This window comes from Osmerus mordax, chromosome 25, assembly GCF_038355195.1.
Source record: "Osmerus mordax isolate fOsmMor3 chromosome 25, fOsmMor3.pri, whole genome shotgun sequence".
NCBI lineage: Eukaryota > Metazoa > Chordata > Actinopteri > Osmeriformes > Osmeridae > Osmerus > Osmerus mordax.
The window spans coordinates 10,262,864-10,288,273 of record NC_090074.1 but is presented as its reverse complement, the minus strand read 5'-3'; the positions used below and the strand labels follow the sequence as shown (position 1 = coordinate 10,288,273).

General features: G+C 42.5%; 2 protein-coding genes across 4 annotated transcripts; one reads left to right on the top strand and one right to left on the bottom strand.

The window, feature by feature from the left end:
• Positions 1-964: 964 nt before the first annotated feature.
• bbs1 (Bardet-Biedl syndrome 1) lies at positions 965-11,453 on the top strand. 2 transcript variants are annotated; one of them, XM_067229370.1, is made up of 17 exons: positions 965-1,201; positions 4,597-4,670; positions 5,253-5,287; positions 5,467-5,739; positions 6,157-6,203; positions 6,320-6,358; positions 6,439-6,511; positions 6,600-6,731; positions 6,969-7,075; positions 7,763-7,883; positions 7,999-8,157; positions 8,790-8,859; positions 8,980-9,138; positions 9,402-9,535; positions 9,705-9,839; positions 10,047-10,133; positions 10,739-11,453. In XM_067229370.1, exons 1-17 carry the CDS (start codon positions 1,173-1,175, stop codon positions 10,823-10,825), a joined length of 1,761 nt encoding a protein of 586 aa, XP_067085471.1. In that variant the 5' UTR covers positions 965-1,172; the 3' UTR covers positions 10,826-11,453. The 2 variants fall into 2 exon arrangements, with proteins under 2 accessions (XP_067085471.1, XP_067085470.1); XM_067229369.1 differs by lacking the exon at positions 965-1,201 and adding an exon at positions 4,328-4,428.
• On the bottom strand, positions 11,277-21,542 carry si:dkeyp-50d11.2 (calpain-1 catalytic subunit). 2 transcript variants are annotated; one of them, XM_067229367.1, is made up of 22 exons: positions 21,360-21,542; positions 20,895-21,172; positions 20,726-20,795; positions 20,282-20,400; positions 18,476-18,609; positions 17,929-18,097; positions 17,363-17,446; positions 16,377-16,462; positions 16,137-16,211; positions 15,836-15,996; positions 15,351-15,511; positions 15,150-15,161; positions 14,681-14,892; positions 14,490-14,529; positions 14,275-14,340; positions 14,142-14,199; positions 13,697-13,761; positions 13,242-13,310; positions 13,037-13,115; positions 12,488-12,604; positions 11,877-11,935; positions 11,277-11,712 (listed from the first exon to the last, which is right to left on the bottom strand). In XM_067229367.1, exons 2-22 carry the CDS (start codon positions 21,156-21,158, stop codon positions 11,686-11,688), a joined length of 2,127 nt encoding a protein of 708 aa, XP_067085468.1. In that variant the 5' UTR covers positions 21,159-21,172; positions 21,360-21,542; the 3' UTR covers positions 11,277-11,685. The 2 variants fall into 2 exon arrangements, with proteins under 2 accessions (XP_067085468.1, XP_067085469.1); XM_067229368.1 differs by lacking the exon at positions 15,150-15,161 and having other exon boundaries at positions 14,681-14,895; positions 15,342-15,511.
• Positions 21,543-25,410: the final 3,868 nt, after the last annotated feature.

The following is a 25,410-nucleotide window of genomic DNA, read 5'->3' as shown; positions in this document are numbered from 1 at the left end:
AAAGATTTAACTGATTTCTAAGCGCAGCCAGCTGAAAGACACGTCCGCAGGGACAGTCGGACCGTCTACAAATGCAAAACCGAACAGCGATACTACAAATATTCAATAACTTCACTGTTACACATTGTAGTTTCACAAAATTCAGTTCACACACCAATGGTCTAAATCATGAGTAGTATTTCATGTAATTTTGTTGTCACTGTTGTATATTTGCAGGGCTGCCAACTTTTCCAAAAACCTTGGCGTGAGATTTGGTAGCAACCCCCCCCCCCCCCCCCAAAAAAAAACTCGGAGAGCCATGACAAATCAATGCATTTTTAAAGATGTGTGGTTACGGTCGAGTATGATTTCATAATTTAATTCAAATTGTTTTCACACCCATCATAGTCAAATTCATAGTTAAAACACTCTTTTTGGTGAGCTGAGCCATACGAGCCAGCTCACGAAAAAGAGCCGGAATGCCCATCACTACTATCGCGAGTTTCACCCCACCCCCACTTAGGCGAGCTTTCGCGAGCTTCACTTGCGCGTCAATGATGCTTCACTCCGTTAACCTGCGCCTCGTCCGTTACTGTTTACAACGTTAGCTTGGCTACTTGTTTGGCGTTGCCTTTTCAGCGTGAGATATACAATGTGTGGCGTGAGCGCGTGAGAAATGTTTGAAATGCGTGTGTCACACGGCAAAACCGTGAGAGTTGGCAGCTATGTATTTGGATCATTGGAGTATTAAAACAGCATTTCCCATTTTAGGTTTTAAGCCAAAAGCTAAAGAAAACACATTAACATTCTCCTGGGCACGCATGGTTTTTCATTTCTTGTGCAAGTTTGCATTATTCAAGATACAAGAGTTACTCTTCCACAACTAGAATAAACAAAAAGGGGGAATTGTTTCGTACTTTCGTATATCTATGCTTTCGTACCCTAGCATGGATTGCGGAACTGTTTGGAGAAAGACGTATTTGAGGGGAACGCTATCATCGACGCAAATCTTTCGCTGCCATGGATACGGGAAAGCTAATCAAGGAATTAAACACTATTAGGAGCTAGGCTGTCTATGCTAGTCTATCTAACCAACAACACCGTTTATGACTGGCGACTATAGTTAGCTTGCTATAACTTTACATTAATTTAGAATATATTGTTGCTCATTGATTACAGACATCTCACGGAGCATGTCGTCTGCCCCGGAAATGCGAGAAAAGTAAGTCACGTTAGCTTGCTACAGCGATGATACAGTAGTTGAATGATGTACAAATACTGTACTGAACCTAGTGAAATGTATATTAGTGCTAGCTTGTTGACGAAAAACATTACACCTAACAACGTTTGTTGGCAATATTTAATCTTTCAACTAACTGACTTCCTTCAACATCTCTAATGTTGCTAGAGCTACTTCTGTGAGCGATAGATAATCGATGGCTAATATTTACAGGCTAACCCAGATACACTGTGACTTGTGTACCACCAGTATTAGTATTGTACGATTAGGTCAAGTCAAAGGAGTTGACAGGCTCGTTAGCAGCGATTGGGGCTTGATGTCCCCGTATTGGATGGCAAAAAAGTGTACATCTGTCAACTGTCAGTGTCAGCTAAAATATGGGCGTTGTGACACAAGAAGTGCATATTATTAGCAGGCAAACTAGTAGGCTAGTTATCCACAAACCAACTGTGTTAATCCGACTTAAACACTTGGAACTCTGAGATTTATATAGCAAATGATGTACCAACTACATACGCCTACTAGCAACGCTGTCAAAGAGTAATGAAGGTGGAGTATACGGACTTTTGATATTTCATGTTTTCAAAACTTGGAATGTCTAATTAAATGGTCTACCAATTGTCTGCCATTTAAAATACAGTCCATTTGAACTCACTGCCGTGAACTGATTTCGCTTCCGCCGCTGTCATGGTTATAGCTGTTTACATCTGCAAACTGATGCGACTGCTGCACCTCGCTAACTCCAGGAAGCAATAACTAAACCGGAGACTCTGTACCTAGAGGCTTAAAAGAATGACAAGACCAAACGGAAGAGCTCAGTACAGCAGCACGGATACCAAGAGAATATGGCAAGGCCTACAGACCATCACTAAGTACTAATTGAGGTCAGTGGGAATTGCCACAGCCTACAAAACACTCCTGGATGAGCTCAACATATTCAATGCAAGGTTTTGACGCACTCAACAATGAAACAGCAGCTACGGGTCCCAGGGAACCTGACCACACGGTCCTCCAATCATCCGAGGCTAAGGTGCACCACCTTCCGGAAGGGCGAATGCTCGCAAGGTCCCTGGTCCAACAGAACACCACCTTGAGTCATCAAAAACTGTGCTACACAGCTGTCTCCTGTCTCCACAGACATCGTCAACACCTCACGCATAGCTCACACAGGCCTTCCCTCATGCTTCAAGATGACTATGGTAATACCAGTACCCCAGAAAAACCCAGGGTGACTGCCCTTTGGGTTGCCATGAAATGCCTGGAGAAGCTAGTGATGGCACACATCAACACAGTTTGCCTATAAAGCAGACCTGTCAGTGGATGATGTCATTTCCCTTTCCCTACATTTCGCACTGGAGCATCTTGACAAAAGGGATACCCATGCCAGGATTCAATTCATAGACTTGAGCTCTGCAACATTCTTTCCACCTGGTCTCAACATTGGGAGACATGGACCTGAGCAGCTCTTATTGGGTGTGCTCAACTTCGGCAAGAGCACAACCTTTGTTCTCTCACACATATATTATTATTTTTATTTCTTTTTGCCCCACTAAAACTCAGTCAATATTTGGCCTACATAGACAACGTAGGTGTCAAAAGTTTCGTCTTGGTAGCGATTGAGTTGCTTCTATTGGAATTTACGTTCCGTTGCATGGTTTAAGCTTAAGTTAAGTTTTTGTGGCGAAAAGTGAAGCTAACGGTGGCTAATTTGCTAGCCACAGTCACTGACGTTACTAACGTCACTGCGTCACTAACGTCACGAAAACACGCGTGACTACCTTTGCCAGAACATTCGTTTAGCATCTGTTAACTTGGGGGATAGCTAGGCTAACTATAGCTTTACTGCAAGGCAGCTGCAGAAACGCCACAAGAAAAGAGGCTAGGGTGATAACTATTTACTCATTTTACTTTGTGATATGACACACAATTGTGATGTGTAATGTACAGTATAAGCTGATATTATTAAGGAAGTACATCTACTTTCGGAAACAGTAGTCTACTATTTCACTGAAGTATTAGCATCCTGACATTAGCCTGTGTTGCCCGGGCAACACATACTACAGTGGTCTATGATGTAGCGTTATCTGTTTTCAATCGTTAAAATAAACATTCCTCACATATACATTTTCGTTGTAGGATTTATTCTGACATTAGTAAACGATTTGTTGGTGAAATTACCATTACCTGTGGTTTCAAACCAGTGTAGCTCACTGCAACACTTTAGCTTACACGAGACACACTACAAAAACATCTACAGTACACAGCTGTTTAGGAAGTCAAACGGCGACAGAACATGTTCGGCACTCCCCTTACTTAAATCAAAAGTCTATCTAACTACTAACCTGAACTTCATTGCCACAGCCTAAACGTTGTCAATCTGTTCATGAAAATAATTAATTTCAGCCTAAACCGTACAACGGAACGTTAAATCCAATTCAACCAACGCAATTGCTACCAAGACGAACACAGCAGTAGTCTACTGTACTGTAGTAGTACAATTTACCGGGGCAGCTTCTCCACACAGGGCTATATCGCATTTTGCGTTGTTACTGACAATGATCGCTACTCGCGAGCTTTTTATGAATGAGCGATTTTCCACTAAATAAATGTCAAGCTTATTTACGTTTTGACGGGCATATTTTCAGTTAGCAGATGGTACTGTTTGAATCGCGATTCCATCTTCTACTGCCGGGTAACGTCGTAGAATAATCTTCAAAGGGGGTTCTTTATTAATGAATGAATGCAATGAGTAGGCTACATGCCTGAAAATATCATGAGAAGGGAAAAACTTAAAATGACGTTTAAGTCATAGAGATTATGTCAATTTTTACACCGGTCTGCCCAATTTATTCGTTTTGTTTCAACGATGAGGCTGCCTCTTGCAGGGGAAATGAGAAGACATCTATTTCATTCTACACTTCACTCGTATTTTCAGTTGTAAATGAGCAGCAAAGAAAAAATGCTTTTAAATCTATTTAATCTTTACAAATAATAAGTATGCATTTTCATATAAAATATACATAAATCAGTTGTTCAAAAACGGACCCCTGTGCAACCGACGCAAGCAAGCACACCCTACAATTTCCCCAGAAATTTTACCCTCTCTAGTTGCACCTGTATCATGGACTTCCATACAGCCAAGGTCACATGATGAGGATCAGTAACAACCACCTCATCCACCCTGCATCTCGGAATGGGAGTTCCACAAGGTTGCTGCCTCAGCCATAGGTTGTACTTGCTGTACACCTACAAGTGTACAGCCAGACACCCTACTAGTAACCTATAATAACTAGTATCCATAGTAATGTAGTCAAAACTTCTTCCTTAGACAACTTTGTTTTCAATGTTTGTTTTTGTTTTGTTTTTTTGTTTTACAGCACAGAGACCAGCAAATGGTTAGATGCACATTATGATCCGGTGGCCAATCTCTATACTTTTTCTTCATGTATCGGTAAGATAATCCAGTGAGAGAGATGGTTCCTTTGTCCTCTTTCTTCCTTAAAACTCCTGTCATGAATCCATACACAGTAAATCACTGCAAAATGTACGGACGTTTTCATATTACATACTGTATTGTTATTTACCGTTATGGCTACTTCTTTGTTTGCTTATGACTACAACTAGTTCAGTGAGATTGCTACTCAAAGGATTAGCCAAGGGCAATAGGGTATAACTGCAGCCGCTGCAGCTAGTTTGAAAGTTAGCCTCCGCAATGTTGAACTTTTCTTTTTTCTTTTGCTATGTTGGTCTGTACTTTAAACATAATACATCACACATTTTTACAGTGTCTCATCAAATCAAACGGTCTTAACATGCTTAACTACACAATATTTTAAAACCAATGATACCAGTACTTTGAGATAAATCAATTGTACACTTTTCAACTTTCTTTCTTAAATTTTCAACAATGTCTGCCATATGTAGGCTACAGGACACTGCATTTTCAATGCAGTGTCCTGTAGGATTGAATGCATTTAATGTTTTATTGGAAAATTTGCTAAATTGACCTGTTCTGTGAATCTGTTTTATTCAGCTCTGGCAGATCTGCACGGAGATGGTGAAAATAAGGTAACTACAACTCTGCCTTTCTCCTGAGAGACAAACCCAATTTGGAATCTATTTCTGCTGGACAGTTGTGTTTTTGTTGTTGTTTTTTTTGCCCAAGGATGTCCAAGTGGTGGAGATTCAGGAGGTCTGTTTCAACTATATGGTGTCATAGATTTAAAACTGTCCTATTTCCTCTGTAGTTGGTGGTGGGGGACTTGGGCACAGGTTCAAGCAACATGAAGCTGAAAGTGTACCGAGGGACAGGTTTGATGAGTGAGAACACGCTACTTGACCTGCCTGTGGGCTTGGTGTCTTTTCTCATGGATCAGCATGAGCCCCGTACTCCAGCCATAGCTGTGGCCTCTGGCCCCTTCATCTATGTATACAAAAACCTACGACCCTACTTCAAGTTTACTCTCCCCCCACTGGAAGTGAATGCCTTGGAACAGGACGTCTGGGACCAAGCCAGAGAGGTATGGGGACTGTCGCATTCTTTTTTTTTCATCTTGTCATTCAATTCATCCACGTTTGAAAATGAATGAAATCGAAATCAAATGAATCTCTTAGGGATTTGTAGGTGTGTCAAGCAAAGAGAGTTCGGTTTAGTCTGAAGAAACACTTTTTAAAAGACCCCTACAAGATTAATTTCCACATTAAATAATTAAAAAATGAAAACAATGTTTCGAATTGTCTGCGCCTGTTTCGATAAGTAAATAAAATGCCCCTACACTTCCTCCCAACACTCCCATAACTCCCCGTTACACTGCTAATAATGTCAACCATCAGGATTATTACATTTACAGTTCAGTATTATGTCGATGTAGAAGAGGATGTTTTGTTTGTTAGTATAAGAAGAGAATCATGAAGTGTTTCCTCTTTTCTAATTGAAGGACATGATTGACCATATGACCTTAAAGGAAATGTTGGAGGGCATAAGGTACTGTTTGTTGTTCCCAGACAGTTGCATCTTGGTCTTTGTAGTCTGTTTAATGTGTACACAGGATGTGAGAGGATGTGGAGGTCATTGTGCTGTGCTTTTGTGTTTCCTTTCAGAGACAAGGCTGATATTCCACTGTCTGTCAGATCCTTGAGGTATGTAGTTTGTCATGTATCCAACATTCAAGTGTGTGTTTCGTACATTTCTGACGGCGTTATCCTTTCCCTTTACAAAGGTTCCTCATGTTAGACCCACAGGATATGGAGGCGTTTGTTAACCTTCACAAACAGCAGCCAATACGAAGACAGGTGCCCTGGTTCACTATAAGCTTGCATTATTCAAAATTGTGCATACACACACACACAAACACACCAACCTCTACGCATGTCTTTTTAGACTGTTATCACCTGCATTGCGACACTGAAGAAGAACATGGCAGATGAGGACGCCATCAGCTGCCTTGTGATTGGCACAGAGAGCAACGACATTTACATCTTGGATCCAGAGGCCTTCACTATCCTCTCCAAGGTCTGCTCTCTTCACCCATCCAATTTATTTATTTGTCTCCCCATTATCACCATCCATATTGTTTATGACTCAATTGTAGTTTGCGATAACATTTCCAGATGTATGGCCTGAGCTTTGAATAAACTGAGATTTTCCCCATAGATTTTTCTCCATTGATGGATTGAAATGCGTAGATTATCATTCAGATGGATTTCAGACATGATATGCTGTCGACGTTCTTATTCCCTCCTCTCTCAGCTGTCCCTGCCCAGCGCCCCCACACTGATTGATGTCACTGGTCAGTTTGACGTGGAGTTTCGCATTACAGTTGCTTGTCGCAACGGGAACATCTATATCCTGCGTCGGTAAGACCATCCGACAGAAAAGGGCCCAATACTCTGAAAAGGAGCTCTTCTTGAAAAAATAAAATAATAAGTTGGGTACAGGTGTAAGGCTTTGGCTCATGGTGTACATTTGCCAGCAGATAAGCACATACAGAGATTCGGTTAAATTTTATTTTGAGACCATCCAAACCCCTGTTGAACATCTGTAGAGGCTCATACCATAAAAAAACTTAACAAAAGCAGAATGTCGACTATGGCTCAGCTGATATTGGACAACTTGATGGTAATTTATATCATTTTCAAATCGTTTTTATTGTGTATATACATCTACAGGTTGACTCTCTATAACTGCTCTCAATGTTCTTCGTTTGGTACAGATAAAACTACGCTTCAACTGATGTTTGTTTCACGTTTATTTTCTTTGCAGGTTCTTCTTTAGCAATCTAACACCGTCAAACACCGTCAAACACCGTGAAAAACTGAAGGCAAAAACATACATAAGTTACCAAAACAATTAACGCTAATCACATCAACATTCATACGAAATATAACATATAAACATACCGTGTTACCCGGTTCTTCCATTTTCCTTCATTTTTTTTTTTTGCGCACACATTTAATGTTCAGACCCATACGGATTTCGAACAAACAAAAATTGGTTTATTTCATTTCACTCCTTTTGAGTAAGGTCATTGTTGTGTTCTGCAGGGAATCTCCCAAACCCAAGTACTGCATTGAGCTGTCCTCTCACCCAGTGGGTCTGGTGAGGATGGGGAAGAACGTTGTTGTGGGCTGTGCTGAGGAGACTCTACAAGGCTTCACCCAGAAGGTATATCACTCCGTATTTCGGTCATAACCTTGTAAAAAATAAATACCTGTTCACCGCTCTGCCGATACATCTGGATTCTTACCCTGACCTGTACTGTCCCCTTTTTTGCTCTCAGGGGAAAAAACTGTGGACGGCCAGCCTGCCTGCCCCTGTCACCACCATGGGTGTGATGGAACTGCCCGCTAGAGGCTTCCAGGCTGTCCTAGTGGGTCTGGCCAACTGTGAGGTCCACCTCTACAGAGACAAGAACCTCCTGAGCACCATCAAAGCCCCAGTATGAAAGCATGTTGTACAGTGCAACTTACATGGCATTTATTCATCTTGCAACTTGAATTGAACTGTTGAACTGTACTTTAGATTTTTTAAAGCACACAATAAGGATTTATTTTATTTACAAGTTTGAAGTGCGTGCTGATTGTATTAGGGTACCTCTGAGGTTTTGGATAGTGTTCCTAAGTATTTTCTTTGTTTTTTGCACTCGGATAAAGTTGTTACTTCCAGGCACATTGGATATTCCAAAATATCTCTGGCTAGCATTAGTTGCAGTATTTCTATTTTGAATACAGATTCATGCTGTGCTGTTGTAGGGATCAAAGCAGTGTGAAGGAAATAGTTGTTGGTGCACTGATAGACCTACGGTTGTGGTGGTCATTTGAGTATCCATGGTTTCGGGGAACCGGAATTATGGGGATCATGTATCGATATAGATTTGGTATTTGCTTTCACCAGCCTACAATTTTACCTGCAAGGGAGCCTAAGAACGCTGTTCTAATGTTGAATATGAATTATGAAGCAGCTAGTATGAACATAGCACAACCTGCTCACTCAAGGAAAGATGTTGCAGATTTTTAAACTGCACCAAACTGGCAAAAATTAGCTATTAATCCGTTGAACACCATTTTCTAGGATGTGGTGACCAGCATTTGCTTTGGAAGGTATGGCCGAGAAGATGGTACTCTGATCATGACCACAAAAGGTGAGTAAACCAATTAAACATTTAACATTTGAAATGGAAAAACTCAATTCCATTTCACTCATATGAATTACTATCTATTTGGTTTAGTATAACCCCCTCTCTGCCCTGGTTGTCCTGTAGGCGGGGGCCTGATAGTCAAGATTCTGAAGAGGACTGCTGTATTCGATGACCGGGACAGCGCCCCGGGTCCCCCTCTTGCACAAAGCATCCGCCTCAACGTCCCTAAGAAGACCAAGCTGTATGTGGACCAAACCATGAGGGAACGGGAGAACGCTGTGGGTACGTGAGTCTTAACCCCTGACTCTGTCCTAGACGGGGTCAGAGGAACCTTTCGGTTGCCTTTCCTGCCTTTTCTGTCCGTGTTTGGCATCTGGTACTGAATTTACTGAATATGTTTGAGCTAAAAACCCGAACCAGTTGAATTATAATGGTCTCACTCTTGCTAATGACTAGACTATACACTATTTAGTGTACCAAAAAAAAAAAAAACAGTGCGCCGAAATAATGTGGATCAGTTCGCAGTAATGTTTGTTTGTGTCCAGCGATGCACAGGGCCTTCCAGATGGACTTGAGCCGCCTGCGTCTGGCTGCAGCTAGGGCCTACGTCAAAGCCCTGGAGTCCAGCCTCACCCCCATGTCCGCCAGCCTGTCGGAGCCACTGAAGATGAACGCTGTGGTGAGTCCACCAAGTGTGTCTGGCAGGCTTGCAAAGTATAAGGGTGGCTTACTTTGTACGTGATTTTGCACGACAGGCTCAAAGCGGCTATTTCACAACTCTACATTCCTCTCTCTGACTTTTTTAAATATTTTTTTATCTCTCCTTATCTCTTCCTGTTCTGGCATAGGTTCAGGGTCTGGGTCCGTCCTTTAAACTGACCCTAAACATCCAAAATACAGCAGCATGTCGCCCTGTCATGAACCTGGCCATCAGCTTCCTGTACGACGAGAGCCTCTACAGCATGAGGACAGCCTTCTTTAAGGTTCATGCCTCGTGTTCATTCTATCATATTTGTAGCTTTTATCTTGTATATGATCACTGTGGCTCACTCTGCACTCACCAGTGATATGTATCTCTGGATGAGACCAATTTCAGTTCCCGTAACCAATGAACCAGCAAAGCACTACATTGGTTTTGTTAAAAAAATAAATAATAATAATTCTGTTCTAATAATATCTCTTTTGCTCAGATCCCACTCCTGGTTCCAGGCCTCAACTACCCCATTGACACATTCGTAGAGTGCATGAGCGACAAAGGAATCTCTGACATCATTAAAGTATGTACTCTTTAACATTGGGAATGTTCTAGAAAGCTAGCTATTCTTTGAATCACAACATAATTGGTCTTGCAATAATTCAAACTATTATATAGGATATATATATAAGAGACTATTTAAACATTAATACACATTTCTGGGGAAATTTGTTGTCAGTTTTAGTTACTGTACATATACATTTCACAATGTTTTTTGCACATGCTTTATTTCCAAAGGGATGTGCAAATACAGTAGATATGTTACCTTTGAATTAATTGATCAAACTTTCTGGAACCCCCATCAGTTAGAATCAGAATCAGAAAGGGATTTATTCGCCATGAAAGTTTGCACAGACAAGGAATTTGCTTTGGCAGGAAGGTGCATACAATAAACATATACCTATAATTTAAATATGTGGACTAACTATACTAAGGGTACATAAACTAGCAGTACTAAGTTACCCGTTATGGCAGATGTGACGCTTCTACTCAAATAAAACTTTGCTCTCTGTTGAGATAAAGCTTGACCTTGTTTGCTGTTCCCGCTGCCAACTTGCGAGCTGACGGGAAACCACATGACAGTCAGTCAATGGAGGTTTGCTTTTGATACACATTGTGTAACTGCAGGTGTTTGTTCTGAGAGAGGGGAAGAGTGCACCGTTGTTGACCGCCCACATCAACATGCCCGTCAGCGAGGGACTGGCTCTGAACTGAGAGAAACCTGCAGGTCCCTGCGAGGCTTCAACATGTACTCCACTGTGCGGACAGCAGCCCCCCCGTGGCAGAATCTGTCTGGGACGTAGACGTGCTTTTGCTGGCGGCAGAGCCAAGAGAGCCATCTAGTGTAGGACTGTGTACCTAGATAGAAGGCCAAAGGGAGTTAGGGTTGTAGGAGCGCCGCACTCGGTTCGAACTGCGAACCGTGTATAGGTGTCTACAGATGTCAAAATGACGGCTGTTTATTTTGAAAGAACAGAATCTTTGGATGTTTATTTATGTAAAGTGGAATTTGTTTATTGCTCCAGAAAGCCTATTGTACATAGAGAAAGTCATTCAAGGGGATGCTAATTTCAGAAAATTGTTAATGGTATCATCATTGCTAGATAAAGTGCCATTAACAAAACAATTATCTTGAAAAACAAAAGTAAACAAAAAAGCATTCAGGTACAGAAGGATATAGATTTTTAATGTAACAAAAACCTAATTGTATAAAAAAAAAAATATTAACAGTTAACAGTCAAGTTGGCATAACATGTTTTCTTAGGCTTTCCCTTGTCTTTACATGTGCGTGGCTCTGTTGGAGTAAATTAACTTGTTAAAACCAATTAAATATTTTTATCGAGTATCCATTCTACTAGTATTTATTGTATCCACAAAATCAGCCAACGTAGTGTACGCACTTTTATTTTCCACTGCGTCATGCAACATTCATTACATGTACCAAAGTCCCAGCTACTGAACCCATCGCAGTGATATACAGTACAACCTCTTGGTGTGGTGAAGAGGAGACATGAGTCACAGGAACAGAGGAGCCGGCAGAGCACGGAGGATTGTTTCAGGGATATTCAATCCTTCTAGGCAAACATGGTGAGGGAGATCCACTGGAGATAGGGAAGGAAACTTGACTTTGAGGATTGTAGTCTGCCAAGAGTCATTGTAATCACACATTTGGGACTTGCTCTGTTTTCAGGCATCTCTTTTCAGTCCTCCTTACTGTTTTACTGTTCTGTACAATTTACACACAAGTTCAAAACTGGTGACATACCTGGACGAAACTGAAGGACACCACCCCATCTGCATCAGTGTCCATTTCTTTAAATGTTTCTGTAATTTGAGAAAACGAAATTACCAGCATGCTCATACATTTCAAACGTCAGTATTTGAGGTAGAGCTAAGAGCGAGTGCGACCAACATTATGCATTTAATCTTGGTGTTAGAGTTCTTGCTTTAGAATGGCTTTCAACAATCAATAATGACCCAAACTCTGTTTTCAATGTAGACACCATGTCTATTAGTAACAGTAAAGTTAGACAATCTGACAGTAAACTTAAATCAAATGCAAACAACTCACAGTAGTGAAACATATCACTAGAAGCAATGTCCAGTTTTGAGGGAAAAAAAAAACTATAGACAAAAGCTGTGGTTGCAGTTTACAATTGGCTGTTCACTTATAGGCCCTGTTTCCCAGACATGGATTAAAGCCTAAAAACGTTTTCAATGGATTTCTTCACTGGATTTTGCTCTTGTTTTAGAACTAGGCTTAATCCATGTTTGGGAACCTGGGCTTTGGCATCTTCCACCTGAACCGGCTGTGTCCATGTCTTCGTCTAGCCCTAGTAGCGTTGGCTGTGTTGAGACAGGATAAAGAAACTCAACTGAACATGGTCTCCAAACGAATCAGACAGGTGACAAAGTTGTCAAAGTCTACGCTCATGTCATCCTTGGCGTAGCGCAGGATAATCAGCTGGAACAGGTGGTTGGTAAGCTTGAAGCCTGGCGTGGAACAGAGAATTCATGTTTTCAATCAAACTTGAGGTAGTGGGGTCTTATTAATTCACATTTTAGAAGGTTGTTGTTCAGTAGTAGTAGTAGTATAGTACAGTATACATGTAGTACAGTATACGTGCTGGAACTGCTGTGCCATTACACATCGTATTATAGTTTAGCTGTGCTACTATCGTGAGGTACACAGGAAAGGGCTGCTTTGTAGGTTGTGTGTCTGGGGCAAACGGGGAGCCAAAGGTTGTGTTATCACAACGTAATTATCTCCTTTCCTTTGGAGAGACCTCTTTCCCCATACCTAGTTCTTTTTGAATAACAATGTATACAGTCTAAACTTAATGCATGTTGTGATAGTAGACTTTGAGCCATGTCTTACGAGAGAAATGTTAGGAGAAAATAATATTAGTCGATGTAACACATTACCAGCAGCTTCCAGCGCCATTCGCATTTCATAGGAGCTCATAGTGCCTGATTTGTCCAGGTCAAACTTCCTAAACACGATCTGGAGGGGGAAACGGGTGGGGTGTGAGGGGAGGGAGGTTGCAGGAAGAACGGCAATGTGGAGTTCTACAAATGGAAGGGTGAAGAGGGTCTAGAGAAGTCTTTTCAGAGGCCATGTCGGACTCACCAGGTAGCGTTTGATTTTCTCCCACAGGACATGAAACTCTGTCAATCCCAGCGTTCCACTGCCTGTTGTCTGGCAGGATTGTCAAGGACAGAGACAGCAGATGAGAAGGAAAATAGATAGCAGACAGACAAATACAAGCAGGCAGGCACACATGCACACGCACACACACAGGTGGGGCATGTAGGGTAGAGAGAGAGAGAGAGGGGATGACATGCAATAAAGGGCCTGGACTAATGCATGCACCATGTAGGCTGAGGCCTCGCTAAGGCAGCCTGGGTTCGAATCCGGCCCAGGCCCTTTACTGCATGTCATCCCCTCTCACTCTCTTCCCACATTTCCTGTCCTCGCCATCATAAATAAATAGCGAAGGCAGAATAAACATGTAAACAACTACAGGAAGGCGAGAAAGCGGACATGGAAGAATGGACACGCCTGTATGGCCCAATAAAGGATACATCCATTAGAGAAATCATGCAGCGACACGCCTCCTTTGCAAAGCCGTCCGTCTTTAGGTCTTTATCTGTTACAGGGAGGTGTGAGAAGTTACAGAAACAGACCCAAATCTATTTTGTAGTGCTTAACCCTTGTGTTATCTTCGGGTCATTCTGACCCATCAGTCACTGTGACCCACCGTCGTATTGCGACAAATTTACCGCATACAAAAACAAAGTAAAGCATTTTCTTTTAACCGTTGGGCTGTCTCAGACCCCCCCCCCCCTCCTTTGCAAAGGTTAAAAGAAAATTATTTTTATTTGTTTTTGTATTGGGTAAAATTGGGTAAACACAACGATGGTTCGTTAGGAACCTTTGGGTCATGTGACCCGAAGGCAGCACAAGGGTTAATGAATTAGACAGAGAGATAGACACATGGACAAGATTTTCTAGAGTCTGTAGACCTACGCTTGCTGATAATCCGATTGAGGATCGTCCCGAGTTTGGACACAGTGATTTCCATCTCCTATGACACAAAAGATGGTCAGAAAAGACTCCAAATCCCATGAGTATGAATCAGTTCCATCACTGTGTCACTCACTGGTCCAGCCAGCTTCCTGAAGAGATCCTTGAAACCGGCGTCAATCTGGCTCTCGTCCAGTTCTACCTGCAGCCCAGGCACACAAGATACGGTTGGTTCAAAGTTTGCTGCTTAAACTAATCTACCTTTGTATAATTTTCTAGTTCTATGCAGCACTTAAACATTTGCAGAACTTGATGGTATCCAGAAGTACAGCATTACTTATCATTTCTTACCTCTTCTGGCAGATTAGCTTCTATGTCGTCATCTAATTCCCTGTCCAAACACATCGAAGACATCCTTAAACATCTTCACCTGATTTGACTCGCTTGAGAACATCCATCAACTTACTATACCCCACCCTACACCTACCACACACAACACCCACTCAGTCGCTTACACCTACACAACCACTTCTCTTACTCACTGGGAGTCCGCCGGTCTCTCTGAGAAGACCCGCAGCACAAAGTCTCCATCTTTCTGGGGCTCGAAGGTGGAGGGAACGATGATGTACTCTCCGGCGGGCAGACAGAAGCGAGAGCTGACCTCGCGCAGGTTGATGAACAGCTCCGAGCGAGCCCTGGATTCATGAGTCAGGAAGAAGTCTCGCTTCAGGTGCACCCCAACCCTACCTGCACACTGGTCAGGAGGGGAGAGGAGAGAAGGAAACAACAGGAGAGGAGACAGGAGGAGAGGAGGGGGTCAACGACAAGAGAGGATGGGGAAAATAAACCAACATGAGACCAGAACGAGAGAGAAGACGAAAGGAGAGGAATGGAGGAGAGACCAATAATTCATTTAGAAAGGAGCGAGATTCATAAAGAGAGAAGAGAACAGAATAACAACCAATCCACGATAGAGCAATAATGATAGCTTCGTCCCAGAACATTTCATACCTCCTGTGGAACCTAGAGAACAGAGAGAAAACAAAAGAGAGGAGGTATGAAATTAGAATATTTTTTAAGATAAAACTCTTTACAAATTGTATGATGGATCTATGTTGTGATGTGAATGTAGAGATTTGAATCACATTATCGTTTGGGCAAATGTGCAATTTGAATTTGACAAAACTCGAACCCTCTCTTTAGGACCCATACCTCATACACAGCAAATCCAATGGTCTCCATGTCCTTTCCTTCCCGCCTTTGCCTACGACGATCCCTCTGCATCAATGCAACCAGGAAGCTGCAACCTGATTGGCCTTCTGTATCCGGTTCCTGTAGAGCCACTTTGTACTGGGGGTTGAGCCAAAATGTAGCTGTGGAAAATGAATGAAAATAGAGGCATCCTCTTATATAGATGTATCATGACTTTCAAGTCTAGTACAGCTTCCTGCATGTTTCTACCGTTATGGTTAAACAAAATGTGACATATGTTTTGAAAAATGTCTATCCCTTATATTCTTTTTCTATTTTTGCTCTCTATTATTCTCTTTTCTTTCTTAATTGTATCAGCTTCATAGGCACAAACATGTTCAGACTCCCAAACCACAGTGCAGGAGCACAGTAAAGTACAGCTCCCTCCAGCTCTCGCTCTCGCTCTCTCTCTGGGGTAACCGGCTTTCCCAGTGGAGGGCCTGTACCTGGGTAGTTTCTGCAGCCCCCTGCTGTGCTCCCTCTCCTCCACTCCCCAGGGTAGAGGGCTGCGCTCCACTTCTTCACCTGGCTGGCCTGGAGCGCGTCCGCCGTCAGGTTGCAGATCTCCAGGCGACTGAACTCGCGCAGGAAGTCACTGAATGACATCCTGTTGAGGGGTTGAGATGTACCTGTTTATATGTGTGGTTGTGTGTGGCTTGGTGTTACAAGTTATGCAGCTCTACATCGTCACCAAGGAACACAGTCAAATGAAAATGTGACTGAAAAGCAACAGAAGGCTCGGCTCACCAGAACTCTCCATCCTCACTGCGGTTATAGAGTCTCATTCTGACCGAGGGCTCCACTCCTGACCACTCCTTCGAGCTAAACGGAACCATCCAGAAAAAAGACACAGAGTCAAAAAAGTCACACATTATTTTCTTTTTTTTAAAGAAAAGAATCAACGAAAAAATGTCAAACATTAAAACACAGTCTTCAACACCCTCCTCACCCTCCCTGCCCCAGATCCTAAACTTCCTCATCTCTCACTTGTCACTCCAGGGTCCGGTCCACTCCACCTCCCCCCAGGGGTTCCGGATGCGTAGCAGCTTGACAGGACTGCCCCGATACTCTACCTGACCGACGGACAGTCACTGGGGGTCAGCTTACATGTATAGTAAATGTTAAAACTCTGTAGGATACATATGACAGATGATAGGGTGCAGTTAGAGTGCAGGGTACATGTTAGAATGCTGTAGGGTACATGTTGGGTGCCGTAGGATACATACAGTATTAGATTGCTGTAGGGTACATGTTAGGATGCTGTAGGGTACATGTTAGGATGATGTAGGGTACATGTTAGGATGATGTAGGGTACATGTTAGAATGCTGTAGGGTACATGTTAGGATGCTGTAGGGTACATGTTAGGATGATGTAGGGTACATGTTAGGATGATGTAGGGTACATGTTAGGATGATGTAGGGTACATGTTAGGTTGCTGTAGGGTACATGTTAGGATGATGTAGGGTACATGTTAGGATGTTGTAGGGAACATGTTAGGATGATGTAGGGTACATGTTAGGATGCTGTAGGGTACATGTTGGGTTGATGTAGGGTACATGTTAGAATGCTGTAGGGTACATGTTGGGTTGATGTAGGGTACATGTTAGGATGCTGTAGGGTACATGTTGGGTGCCGTAGGATACATACAGTATTAGGTTGCTGTAGGGTACATGTTAGGATGCTGTAGGGTACATGTTAGGATGATGTAGGGTACATGTTAGGATGCTGTAGGGTACATGTTAGGATGATGTAGGGTACATGTTAGGATGCTGTAGGGTACATGTTGGGTTGATGTAGGGTACATGTTAGGATGCTGTAGGGTACATGTGGGGTGCCGTAGGATACATACAGTATTAGGTTGCTGTAGGGTACATGTTAGGATGCTGTAGGGTACATGTTAGGATGATGTAGGGTACATGTTAGGATGCTGTAGGGTACATGTTAGGATGCAGTCATGTCTATGTCTGCTCACCTCGTCCACCCCGGTCACAGAATAAGCATGGCCTTTGACCAGCTTCTTGAAGGTCATGGCCTCCATTTCAAAGAAGCCAGATATCTGAGCAGAAAATGAGAGACAGAATATGATATGTTCTGATAAGGTTTATGTGTTAAAGTCAACAAAATGAAATAGCATCAAACCCTAACCTCCTGACTTCCCCCCAAACTGAGCGTGTACAGTATCCAAGATAGTCTAGAATCTGCACTGGCCCTAAATGCTTGTGGCTTGAGGTCAAAAGTATGTGTACGTGAAATGGAGTTAGGCCTGAAAGGGTTAACTAAAGTTCGGGAGGAAGGTGGCACACCAAGACTCCACCTTCTCCAATCAAACTAATACGCATCAGCCCAGTAAAGCACGGAAGAATGCGACCAAACTCCCTTTGGTCAATTAAGAGTTCTGTATAAAGTATCTTCCATTGCTCTGGTCCCTGTGCTAGCATGTAGTTGTCACCCTCCCACCCTTCCCTTTCTCTCTGCTTCTCCCTGTCATCTATCGAGGCTTCCCAGGGGATCTGCCTGAATGCATGTTTTGTATCTCACGTCTATGGAGCAGCCCAGTAAGGAGCCTCTCTCCACCGCTCGACAGATGATGCTGTACAGCTCTGGTGGAGGTTTCTTCAGCTCAAACATCTCTGTCACACCTCCGGTGAAGTCCTCAAAGCCCTCCGACGTGCTGCCCCCTGACAGGGCCTCGTAGCATCCATTAAGCCTGAGACATGTGCATATCAATACACACACGGTGCAGGAATCATTGTCCATCTGTATCGCTTCTACCACTCTCTTTCTCCAGGTTCGATCCCCGGTACTGCGACTTGCAAACGCGTCGGGCCACTGCTTTGGCCGGCCATGCCACAGAAAAGTTAGCAATTCGATGGTGCAGGATTTTGATTACACACAGGGGGGTGTAGAGGTGGATAATGGAACTTATACTGCATTTAGGCACATTTTTGTGCATGCGCTTAACCACAAATTCTGGTAATATTTATGTAAAATGCAATGTTCTACTATTATACCACTGCAAACACAGAGAGTTATTGTGTCTTTGTTTGTTGTATACTCTGTCCAGAATAATACTGCAGTCTCTTACTTGGCATAGGCCTTCTCCAGCAGGGCACTCCAGAACTCTGCCCCCTCTGCTGAATGTAGGAACAGCAGCTTTCCATCCCTCACCGGCAGCCTGTCATCAATCACCACGTCAACCCACTCCCCATACTGCCAGATCTACACAAAAGGGAGAGACACAGCACAATCAGAAACACACCGAATCGCAGACAGTGGCCTCCAAAATGCCCCAAACGATGAAAACATTTGATAGCAAAGAAAAAAAGTAGACTGGGGTGTGTCATTTTATTCCATGGACACAATGCTTAACCTTAAGAGACAGTTGGATTCACAAGATCACAACCACTCGAGAATTCATCTTGCCAAGCTCCAAGTTATATTTGTTTGTCTATGACCTATCTATGACCGGAGTTATTGATTGGTCAGCGTCCTGTGAGGATCTACTGGCCAAGTATTCTTTAAAGGTGCCTGCCCTTTTCCAAACTGTTTTGAAGGATGACTTTCCAGTGTGTGTAACAAACCATCTGGTGAGTCAGGTTAGATTCTCAGGGCAGACGAGAACAAACAGCTAAATTAAAACAGTATCTGACCCCCACAAAATGGAACTGCAGGCATGTTAACAGGCTTATGGATTCTTACCTTATTAAGGTATACCTTATTTTTCTTAAGGGGGAAGTTATATACATAAATATCTCATTATATAGTCTGAACAGGTCCCCTACATTGTAAGATGACGGGATGGATGCCTAGTCTGGAAAAGGGAAATGGTCTGTTGCAGTGTATGCACTGCAGTGTCTGCTGAGTCAGGTTGCCAGACAGCAACAAGACTGGCTACTTGGCAACTTGAGACAACTGCAGCTTTCCCAGAAGATTCTGCAGACTCCCTGTCTGGCCATCCAAATGCCCAGTGATACAAGCTTCACTAGTTTTATATAGGTTGTTTGACACCATACTTCCACCAGGGTGGCTAGGGTGATCGCCATAGACAACAGCTGAGTGATTGGAAGTAGAGAGAAGTGAGAGAGACAAAACAAGGACTGAAATACACAAATAACACACACACACAGGGAGACAGACAGAAAACACTAGGGGCAGGGAAACCAGGGAGAATACACTAGAGAAAAACCAGGGCACGGCTGTGGCCCTGACACTAAGTGACTGTTCATTAGCACACAATACTGGACCAGCACCAACATTAGCTCAAAGCTATATGGTTTTGCTCCTGAGCAGGCTTGATTTTTCTTCCCAAGAAATCACTTAGAAGTTAGCACGGGGATAATTACTGTACGGTGCTGTGTGAAAAGTCTGATCTGTGCTAGAGAAGCGTCACATAGCTCTATCCAAATCCTGTCTTGATGACACTCCTGTCTGACTAAGTGGAAAGCAGGGTCCAAGAGAGGCTGCTGGACTGGGCTGGAATCTGGCAGCAGGGTGCTGCTTGCCCTGCCCTTAGCATGGCTATTCTAAAAAACAGTGTTCATGTCCATCTATAAATACTGCCTGTATATATAGCTGTCCACTGCATGCTCACAGCCCAGAGAGGCAGGGCAGAACAGGAGGAGGGGTGTGGGTTGGGGTACATTGGCACTGGTATTCTTGACATTATTATTGAGGGGAAGATTTGCTTTATTCAATTGAAATTAATTATTAATTAATCTCAAAATGGATCTCATTCATTAAATAAAGAGCTGATAAGTCACAACAGTTGTTGCTCACAGATGCATGCATTTGAGCAACACTATTGCAGACTTTTTACAGGATGTAAAAGTAAGGAATACAGCTTCACTACTCAGAGACATCACACTGTTGAGAGAGGGCGGTGCTTTAGTACCTGGAAGTGAAAGATCCCTGCGTACTGCTGGTGGAAGCTCTGACCATGGGGAACCACCCTGTGCAGCAGGGTCTCATTTAAGGTTAGACTGGCTATGGCAGCCAGTAGCCAACAGTCACCTGTGCCAATGATGTTAAGACAAAATGATGAAGAAATAAAAAAGCCTCTTTCCATAACATTTAATAATAATAATAATAATACTAATACCAATAATAACTTACATTTCTATATGGCACCTTTCAGGAGACACAAGGACTATTTACACATAATAAGACAACAATGCAAATCTGAAAATATTTGTAACAATCAATGTTAGCATGTCCTCTCGTCTCGTTTACAGTCTGTCAACCACACACACATCATCTACACATGTATGTACGCACACAATCAAACACGGTTAAGAGACACACAAGTAGTCTCTCACACATGGCAGACGTGACTCACCTAGAGATCCCTGACAAACATCTGTGCGAGTGGCTCCGTCTACAATGAAGTGAGGATCAGAACAAAACTCCTGGAGGGGCCACAGAGATGTACGGAGTAAGGCAAGGGCTAGGAGGGCTTAGCGCCCCCAGTGAGGTGAGGTACGATGCAGTACAGGAGCTTATCTCACCGTAGGTCTCATCCAGCGGACCCCTTGTGTTTTTGAGGATCGTGGTCCCAGCTCCTTAAAGCCTAGCGAGGACAGTTGAGGAGGAAATGCCTCGTCTTCAAACAGACAGCCAGACTTCAGACACTGGGCTCGGAGAGACTCAAAGTCCTGGCCGAGGAACCGGAGGGCTTTATCGTTTTGACCCAAGCCCTCGCTGCGGTCCCACTGGGTCCGCAGACGAGCGGCCACCCCAGAGGCAAACACACGCTCGATCACCTGCTCCATAGAGGATTGCTAATCTAGTTAAGATACAGAAAGAGATTGCATTACAAACCTACTGCTTTCATTCACTTGCTCACATCATTTTCACTTTCTGCCACTAAAACAATAGCCTAATAGCCCAGTTCTTCACTCAATATTTTGCGTCTTTAGTTTCTCATTCATTTTAACTCAGATTGCGTGACGTGACAAACATAATATGCCTACCTTTTACACTTGTTTATCGTCCTGCAGTGACCGCAGCCTTCAGCTGATCCTGTCTCGCCATTCATAGCGCGCTTTTCAGAGCCATTCTAACCCCTTCCAACTGTGAATTACATGCCTGCGCACATTTAAATTCGCCTTGGTCAGCATAGTCGCCAAGTCGGGGAAACTCAAATGCTCACTACTCCGAGAAACATTTACTATATCTACTTTCTAATAAAGTGGGAACTGGTGTGCTGCAGTTAGGCTATGAGGTAAATTTATAGACTATAGCCCAGTGTGCAAATTACGGGGTTTGGGGGGGTCTGACCCCCCTAATTAAGACTTGGACCCCCCCAAAAGAGGTAAAAACAACAGGTCGTGGGGGTCGATACATTTATATATCGTTCTTACCTGTAATCGTAAACATAATATATTTACCATATTCATTCATAACAGGTTGGCGATACATGATACTGACTTTATGGCAGGGAATATCATTCACATAAACACTGCGCGCAAGTGACCAGTGTGTAATACAGAAGCTGGTTGAATCACTTCAGAGTGGTTATTGAGAAAATGCAAGAAAGGTAAGTTAGCTAGCTAATACCCGCCCAAAAATACTAATATAATTTAGATCTATAATATTTTTGTCACGATTGTATTTGTAATGGCAACTAGAGAGGGTACAATTTCTGGGGAAATTGTAGGGTGTGCTTGCTTGCGTCGGTTGCACAGGGGTCCGTTTTTGAATTACATTTTTACAACTGATATTTCTGTACATTTTATATAAAAATGCATACTTATTATTTATAAAGATGACATAGATTTAAAAGCATTTTTTTTTGCTGCTCATTTACAACTGAAAATACGAGTGAAGTGTAGAATGAAATAGATGTCTTCTCATTTCCCCTGCAAGAGGCAGCCTCATCGTTGAAACAAAACGAATAAATTGGGCAGACCGGTGTAAAAATTGACATAATCTCTATGATTTAAACGTCATTTTAAGTTTTTCCCTTCTCATGATATTTTCAGGCATGTAGCCTACTCATTGCATTCATTCATTAATAAAGAACCCCCTTTGAAGATTATTCTACGACGTTACCCGGCAGTAGAAGATGGAATCGCGATTCAAACAGTCCCATCTGCTAACTGAAAATATGCCCCCAAAACGTAAATAAGCTTGACATTTATTTAGTGGAAAATCGCTCATTCATAAAAAGCTCAGTGGTCGCGATCATTGTCAGTAACAACGCAAAATGCGATAAAGCCCTGTGTGGAGAAGCTGCCCCGGTAAATTGTACTACTACGGTACAGTACTAGACTACTGCTGATGTCTTGGTAGCGATTGCGTTGGTTGAATTGGATTTAACGTTCCGTTGTACGGTTTAAGCTGAAATTAATTATTTTCATGAACAGATTGACAACGTTTAGGCTGTGGCAATGAAGTTCAGGTTAGTAGTTAGATAGACTTTTGATTTAAGTAAGGGGAGTACCGAACATGTTCTGTCGCCGTTTGACTTCCTAAACAGCTGTTTACTGTAGCTAGATGTTTTTGTACAGTAGTGTGTCTCGCGTAAGCTACAGGCTGTAGCTTACGCGAGACACAACGCTGTAGTACAGCGTTGCAGTGAGCTACACTGGTTTGAAACCACAGGTAATGGTAATTTCACCAACAAATCGTTTTCTAATGTCAGAATAAATCCTACAACGAAAATGTATATGTGAGGAATGTTTATTTTAACGATTGAAAACAGATAACGCTACATCATAGACCACTGTAGTATGTGTTGCCCGGGCAACACAGGCTAATGTCATGATGCTAATACTTCAGTGAAATAGTAGACTACTGTTTCCGAAAGTAGATGTACTTCCTTAATAATATCAGCTTATATTGTACACATCACAATTGTGTGTCATATCACTAAGTAAAATGAGTAAATAGTTATCACCCTGGCCTCTTTTCTTGTGGCGTTTCTGCAGCTGCCTTGCAGTAAAGCTATAGTTAGCCTAGCTATCCCCCAAGTTAACAGATGCTAAACGAATGTTCTGGCAAAGGTAGTCACGCGTGTTTTCGTGACGTTAGTGACGCAGTGACGTTAGTAACGTCAGTGACTGTGGCTAGCAAATTAGCCACCGTTAGCTTCACTTTTCGCCACAAAAACTTAACTTAAGCTTAAACCATGCAACGGAACGTAAATTCCAATTGAAGCAACTCAATCGCTACCAAGACGAAACCTTTGACACCTACGTTGTCTATGTAGGCCAAATATTGACTGAGTTTTAGGGGGGCAAAAAGAAATAAAAATAATAATATATATGTGAGAGAACAAAGGTTGCGCTCTCGCCGAAGCCTTGAGCACACCCAATTAGCATAATATTCACAAGAATGTTAATGATAGAAGCATGCGCCTGCGCTGTTCTGGGTTCCCTTTATGCCCTGGAGAAGAAGTTAACCCCCCCGATTGTCATTGTATAATTCGCACACTGCTATAGCCCAAATAAATATAAAAAATATGTAGGTATTTTAGTGCACTAGTTTACATTGGAAAGAGTTAATTATTTACACCCACTGTAGGAGCCATTTCGGTTCATGTTTTAATCTTGTTTGGGACACTAGATGACGCTCCACCTTAATTGGGCTCACACAATATAGGTGTGAACATTCATGCAGGTGTCAGGTGTTGCTTGACGGAGGGAGAGCGCATATAGCTTTTCGACCGCTTCATTTGTATTTACCAAAGGTATGTTCCAAGTTTGGATGTATATAGACATGTTTATGGATTGGGTCTTACATTTTATTTATATAGCGCTTTTCAAAGTTCTCAAAGTCGCTTTACAGAGTCCAGCATTCATTCAGACACAGTCAAACCGGTGGTGGTACAGAAGCGTGGCTGCCAATCAGCGCCTACGGCCCCTCCAGCCACCACCAACATTCATTACCAACATCCATTCACATTCATACAATACATGTCTTTATGAGACCATGAGATATAAAGCTTGCATAACCAAAAAAGAAGAACGCAATGTTGGAACTTATTCTACATTTAACAAGCGCGTCAATCAAGTGCTCAGACAGCAATCCCTCTGGGCTTTAAGTGTAGACTTAGCCCATACACCCACAGTAAAGCCGCCCACCCAATCTTGTTCACACTGTAAGCAAATTTGGCATCTGTTAGACAAGACTTCCATCTAGTGGCACCAGTTTATTTGTATTAGTATTATTAAAAAACATGTATTATAGCCCTTTTTACGAGCAATGTCACAGAGGGCTTCACATATGCCCATAGAACTGCCCCTCAACCAACCTAAACCCTCAAGGAAGACAAGAAAAAACTCCCAGAAAAACTCACTAGAAGAAAAAATTTTGCATGTCAAAATTAATCAAGTAAAAATAAAGTAACCCATATTAAAAGTAATTTGTGTTATAGATATGGATTAGTGAAAAAATATAGAAAAATAGTGTTGTGTAATTTAAAAGAAAGTACATCTTAATCCAGAAACAAAACTTTTCTTCAAGCGAAAAGTGAGATTATTTAATTTACATTTAGTCATTTAGCAGACGCTCTTATCCAGAGCGACTTACAGTAAGTACAGGGACATTCCCCCGAGGCAAGTAGGGTGAAGTGCCTTGCCCAAGGACACAACGTCAGTTGGCATGACCGGGAATCGAACAGGCAAACTTCGGATTACTAGCACAATTCCCTCACCGCTCAGCCATCTGACTCCCAAAACCATTAATTACCAATGTGTAACAACTTTAGTCAGCTATGGAAGTCGGAAAACATTTATAAACAACAGCCACGTGCCTTACAAGCAAACACTGCCATAACATAAACCCTTTCAATACAACAACTTTATACAGCAAAATGACCTATTTACCGTAAAGGAAATTATTACAACTAATAATACCGCACTGCAAGAATACATGTGATACCCCAAACATATTTCTTTCATTAGAATTAGTCTTTGTGTTGGCACCTGAGATTCGGGTTAGGGTTAGGTTTGCGGACTGAAAAAGGAAAATTATTTGAAAGCAGTCATGTGATTTATGAGAAATCTCTCTGATACTACA